Raw genomic sequence first — 4871 nt, 5'->3', positions numbered from 1 at the left:
AGGGACCTTAGAGGTCATTTTTAATCCAGCCCCCCTGCTGCCGGAGTTGAATTACTCGGGTGCTTTGCATTGTGCTGGACACTCTCTGAATTACAGAATCGTAACTGTTACCCTGTGTCTGCAAGGAGGAGAAAAACCCACTTAACTTCCCCTGAGTGCTAAGGCTCGGTATGACTGAGGTCATAAATTACAGTGAGAGCGATTCTTATTTGTTGGCAGAGTTTTAGACAGCCTCCTGTCAGTTGTGATGGGTCTAAAGCATTTTCCCGAAAAGGGAAGGGAGGTGACTGCAGGGGGAATAGCGGTACGCGTGTTGACATCAGGTAAACTCTCTCTCTTCAGTATTGACCTCACAGCAGATGCAACTGCTAGTGATGCCGCCATCGAGAGCGCAGACTCGAGGCAACAAGAAGACGACAGCACGTTCTCGCTGATAACATGGAACGTTGATGGGCTGGATTTAAGAAATCTAAAAGAGCGAGCTAGAGGGATCTGTTCTTACCTGGCATTGTAAGCATGGCTTCGTCTTTGTATTGTCTTGTACACAACTTTAAAGGAGAGAGCGGGATTCTTATTTTAGGTGTTTACAAATCTTCGTGCCCAAATTATCTTAATGTTAGCTGCAACAGTACAGTCACTTTATAAATCCCAAATAGCTGAAGAGAAGTTGATACAGTGGTTGGAAGAGGTGTGACGCAGCATCCCAAAGGTTAAATATTTTGTGGTGGCTGCTTTAAAAAGCTTTTTTTATAATAAGCAATATTGTTCAAGTATTAGTCAGACATGAAGAGTATACTTCACACATCAATTGTATACGTGGCAGAAGGCTAAAACTGCAAGAAACTTGTCCAGTTTCATTAGTGTGAGTAACTTCATGCTAGAGAAAGCTGAAACAACAAAAATTATTTTTTTAGTGAAATGTGGCTGTTATTTGCCTATCAAAAAGAAATGTGCAAGGTAAGATAAAAACAACAGAATCTGTGATTACCTTTTGTAGTTCCACCAGCGGATGGCTCCTGTGAATATATTTATGAGCAATTTAACAATTACATAAATGAATTTATCTTAAGACAGTAACTTATCAGTGTAAATGAAATGATTTAAACAAGTGATAATTTAAGTTAAAACAGCAGAAACCCTTTAACTAAATCAAATTTCACTTGATTTTGTTAATCTGAGGTGACTATTTTTTTTCTGCGAATAAGGCCATAGCTTTTTCCTTCACCTGCTTAGAGCAGGGCTGCTCAGCAGTGTAGCCAAAATAGGGACAGCTGTAAAGTTTTGTCTGAATTAGCATTTTCAGGACCGCTGCCCCACATGAAATGTTACGGATTGCACAGCTCTAAGAAATAAAAGAGCTTGGCATCCATGAGACTAGAGAAAATGACAAGTTACCTGAGGGATGTCTGTTGGAAGGGAGTGAGGTGGGTTGGAAGATCCTGGAGAACTTAGATGTTGCAGGATGTGTTCCAAAGATGCTTTGCAGCTGCTTAAGTTGAATTTGTCATATTGGTAGTGTATGAAACCTGTGCATGTGTTTGCAAGATCAAAGTATAGGTCATGTTTCATTACAATGCCAGTTCCATGTCCATAACAATCATTGTCTCCTCCCTTTTAACAACGGTGGTATGTCTACATGCTGCTAAATATGATGGAGAGAGTTTAGTTTTTAATAAAAAAACCTGCCCAACAGATTCTTATAGTATTTAGGAAGACAAGGACAAAATGCACCTGAAATCCCTGAATCTGTTCCATTTGGCTTTCAACAGTTAATCTGAGTATGTGTCTTGCTGATTTCAGATACAGTCCAGATGTCGTGTTTTTACAAGAGGTCATCCCACCATATCTCTGTCTTCTGCAGATGAGAGCAGGCAATTACACTGTTATTCCAAGTAAGAAATAACCCGCAATTTCTAAAGACATAAACCGGGAGAAGTAAGTTTAGTTTTATTCTGTCTTCCTTGCTACAATCTCTGACCATGTGCAGGAATGGAAAGAGTAAGGTGAAGAAGGAAGCGTTTCAATTACTTTCTGTCTTGATACCAGGGGTGTGATTTGAGTCAAATCATGCATGTAAAAAGCTTGCCTACCTTTGTATTTTTTCTGCGTTTTGTAAGACTGGTAGCAAAGATAGCCAACAAAGTGTGATAGATAAATAATTTCTTAAACATTTGCATTATGAAATGTTTATCTAATGACTTTATAGATACTACAAATTAATGTGATTCTCACAGATCATGGTAAAAAGGTCTCTTTCAAAACTTTAACTTCTTTATAACACGGTAGAAGATATCCTCAACCATTTATTTCCCTGTTCCTCTTCAGGTAATGTAGATGGCTATTTCACTGTCATAATGTTGAAGAAATCAAGAGTGAAGCTACAGAAACATGAAATAATACCTTTTCCAACAACTTCCATGATGAGGAACCTTTTGGTTGTGCATGTGAGTCAGTATGTACTAAACAGCTGTATTTCTGGCTTCTAAACACAGAATCCCAGGAAAGGCTGGACTGGCTTTACATATAAGCCCTGTTGCATTTAATGTCAACGAGCTTAAATCTTTTCTGTAAATTCCTGACTGTGCTTTGTTTTCAAGTCTCATAACCTCTGAAAACAACACTAAAACCCTGTTATCCTTCTGTAAGCCACTTCAGTGTAAAACTAACATTAACCAGAGCTCTGTCATTCAGTAATTCACTTTGTGATTAGATTTTTGCCTTTGAACTTCTTACCATGGTGTGGAAAGTCACATTGTCTCTTTGTTTCACGCACAGGTGAGCGTATCTGGTAATGAACTTTGCCTTATGACCTCTCATCTGGAGAGCACTAAAAATCACTCTACGGAGCGTATAAAACAACTGCAAATAGTGTTAAACAAAATGCAGGAGGAGTCCAAGTCTGCCACTGTTATATTTGGAGGGGATACAAACCTCAGAGACAGTGAGGTAAATGGAAATAGGCAACCGTGTTATTTTGAGAAAGTATTCTGACAAAAGGTTTTTAGTCTTCTCTGTTGTCTTTATGAGGAATAACCTGCTTAGGCAGAGAAGATATGGTCAGTGTTTATCCTGAAAATGTGGAAGTGCGACTTAAGCAGAAGGAGCAGCGTTTTTGCATAAATCATAGAATCATAGAATCATAGAATGGCCTAGGCTGGAAGGGACCTTAGAGATCATCTAGTCCAACCTCCCTGTCATGGGCAGGGACGCCACCTCTCGACTAGACCTGGCAACACATGGGGACCGAGCGGGAATTGAACCCGCTACCTCGGTGTTGGTCCTTGTTGCCAGCACTGCGCTCAAACCACTGAGCTAACCGGCCCCCATAAAGGCCCTCTTATAGCTGAGGTGATGTATATGAAGAGCTCCCTCTCCCACCACCCCCAATAACAAAGTGCTTAATTGGCAATATCTACATCTGAGAAGGTGCAGGGATAATCAATGAAGGTTTTGACTTCCAAAAGCACCTTCTCATTTTGAGAACCTGGCCTTTACTTGTTTCTCTCTCCAATTCTCAAGCGAGTTGATGCTTGTAGCATTAGGGAAAGAAGAGGGTGCTCTGGAAAAATAGATCTTGGGAGCTTAAAATTAATCCCTCATCACTGAGACATTCAGAATTAGAAGTCACTTTAGGCTGCTGCTATTAAAAGTGAAATTTGTGCATTATTACTAAGAGGTCAGTGTTTCATCTTTCCCTGTTGTGAAATTCCATTGCCATGAACTGGAACGATGTTGTTTCAGAGAACACAGTGTTGGCCACTGTACCTCAGAATTTCGGAGCTGAACATTTATTTTGTAACGTAACGTGTTTTTGATTTAGAAAGTACTACAGGGATTAGTCATACCTTAGAGTGCCAATATAAAAATGTCTCTGATATCTTTGTTTTTAACAACTTGGGTTTTGCAGAAAAAAAGTAGTATTGTGAAAACTCAGTACTGGTTTTGAAGGTAAACCTTGTGAATTCAGTATCTTGTGTATTTTTTTGACCGTCCCTTCTGCTTTCAGGTTACTAAACTAGGTAAGTTACCTGACAACATCACGGATATTTGGGAGTTTCTGGGTAAGCCTCAACACTGCCGCTATACCTGGGACACCCACTCCAATACCAACCTGGATGCGGGGTACAAGTGCAAGATGAGGTTCGATCGCATTTACTTTCGGCCTGCAGCAGATGGGGGACATATTATTCCACGAAGTATGGACTTAATTGGATTGGAAAAACTAGAGTGTGGCAGATTCCCTAGTGATCACTGGGGTCTATTCTGTAACTTTGATGTAATATTATAGAAACGAAGATTTGCCATGTTAGCTTTTAGGTGCTCTGTTCTTATTTTTACAATGTTTTACCTTTTTATTTTAAGTAGGGAGTATTTTCAACCCTAACGCATTCTCTGCTCTTGGTTTGAGCTGGAGCGGCTTAATTTCAAGGCAGGGTTCCCTTTTCCATGTTGTAAGTGTCTGTTCTTGAATTACATTAAAGATAAATATTTTAAAATAATGTAAGAAAGTACAAAAACATTATAGTTTTAAAATGGGAGCAAAAACTTGTAAATACAATCCAGAAACATACTCGGCGTTTTAAAGGACGCTTTTATTTTGGCATGTATTATAATCTTGTAATAAATGCTGCTTTTTATTTTAAGAATACTTCTATTTTGCCTGGTTTTGTTTCTTTTGTAACCTCTTCCAACACCCTTTACAACTCTGTCTTTTGTAGAGTGTTTTGTATTAGCTTCTGAAGCTTGTGTTGTAAGTACGTACATACGCCTTCAGGCAAGACAGTAAAGGAGTTGAGGAAAGAAGGGCTAGGTTTTCACACAGTAAGGATTTTTAAAGTAAGAATTAAACTAATATTGACGAGATTTAAGAA

The 4871-nt window shown here is 39.1% G+C and overlaps 1 protein-coding gene across 1 annotated transcript; it reads left to right on the top strand.

Annotated features, from left to right (window-relative positions):
* Nucleotides 1-342: 342 nt before the first annotated feature.
* On the top strand, nucleotides 343-4288 carry TDP2 (tyrosyl-DNA phosphodiesterase 2; the record flags this gene model as incomplete). Its single annotated transcript, XM_009874723.1, has 5 exons — nucleotides 343-510; nucleotides 1801-1892; nucleotides 2326-2444; nucleotides 2776-2946; nucleotides 4007-4288. Coding segments are annotated over 5 exons (832 nt in total), but the record flags the coding sequence as incomplete, so codon positions are not given.
* Between the last annotated feature and the right edge of the window lie 583 nt (nucleotides 4289-4871).

The sequence above is a fragment of the Apaloderma vittatum genome, unplaced genomic scaffold (assembly GCF_000703405.1).
Source record: "Apaloderma vittatum isolate BGI_N311 unplaced genomic scaffold, ASM70340v1 scaffold11558, whole genome shotgun sequence".
NCBI classification, from domain to species: domain Eukaryota; kingdom Metazoa; phylum Chordata; class Aves; order Trogoniformes; family Trogonidae; genus Apaloderma; species Apaloderma vittatum.
The sequence above is the reverse complement of the archived record's forward strand: the minus strand, read 5'-3'. Positions and strand labels throughout refer to the sequence as shown.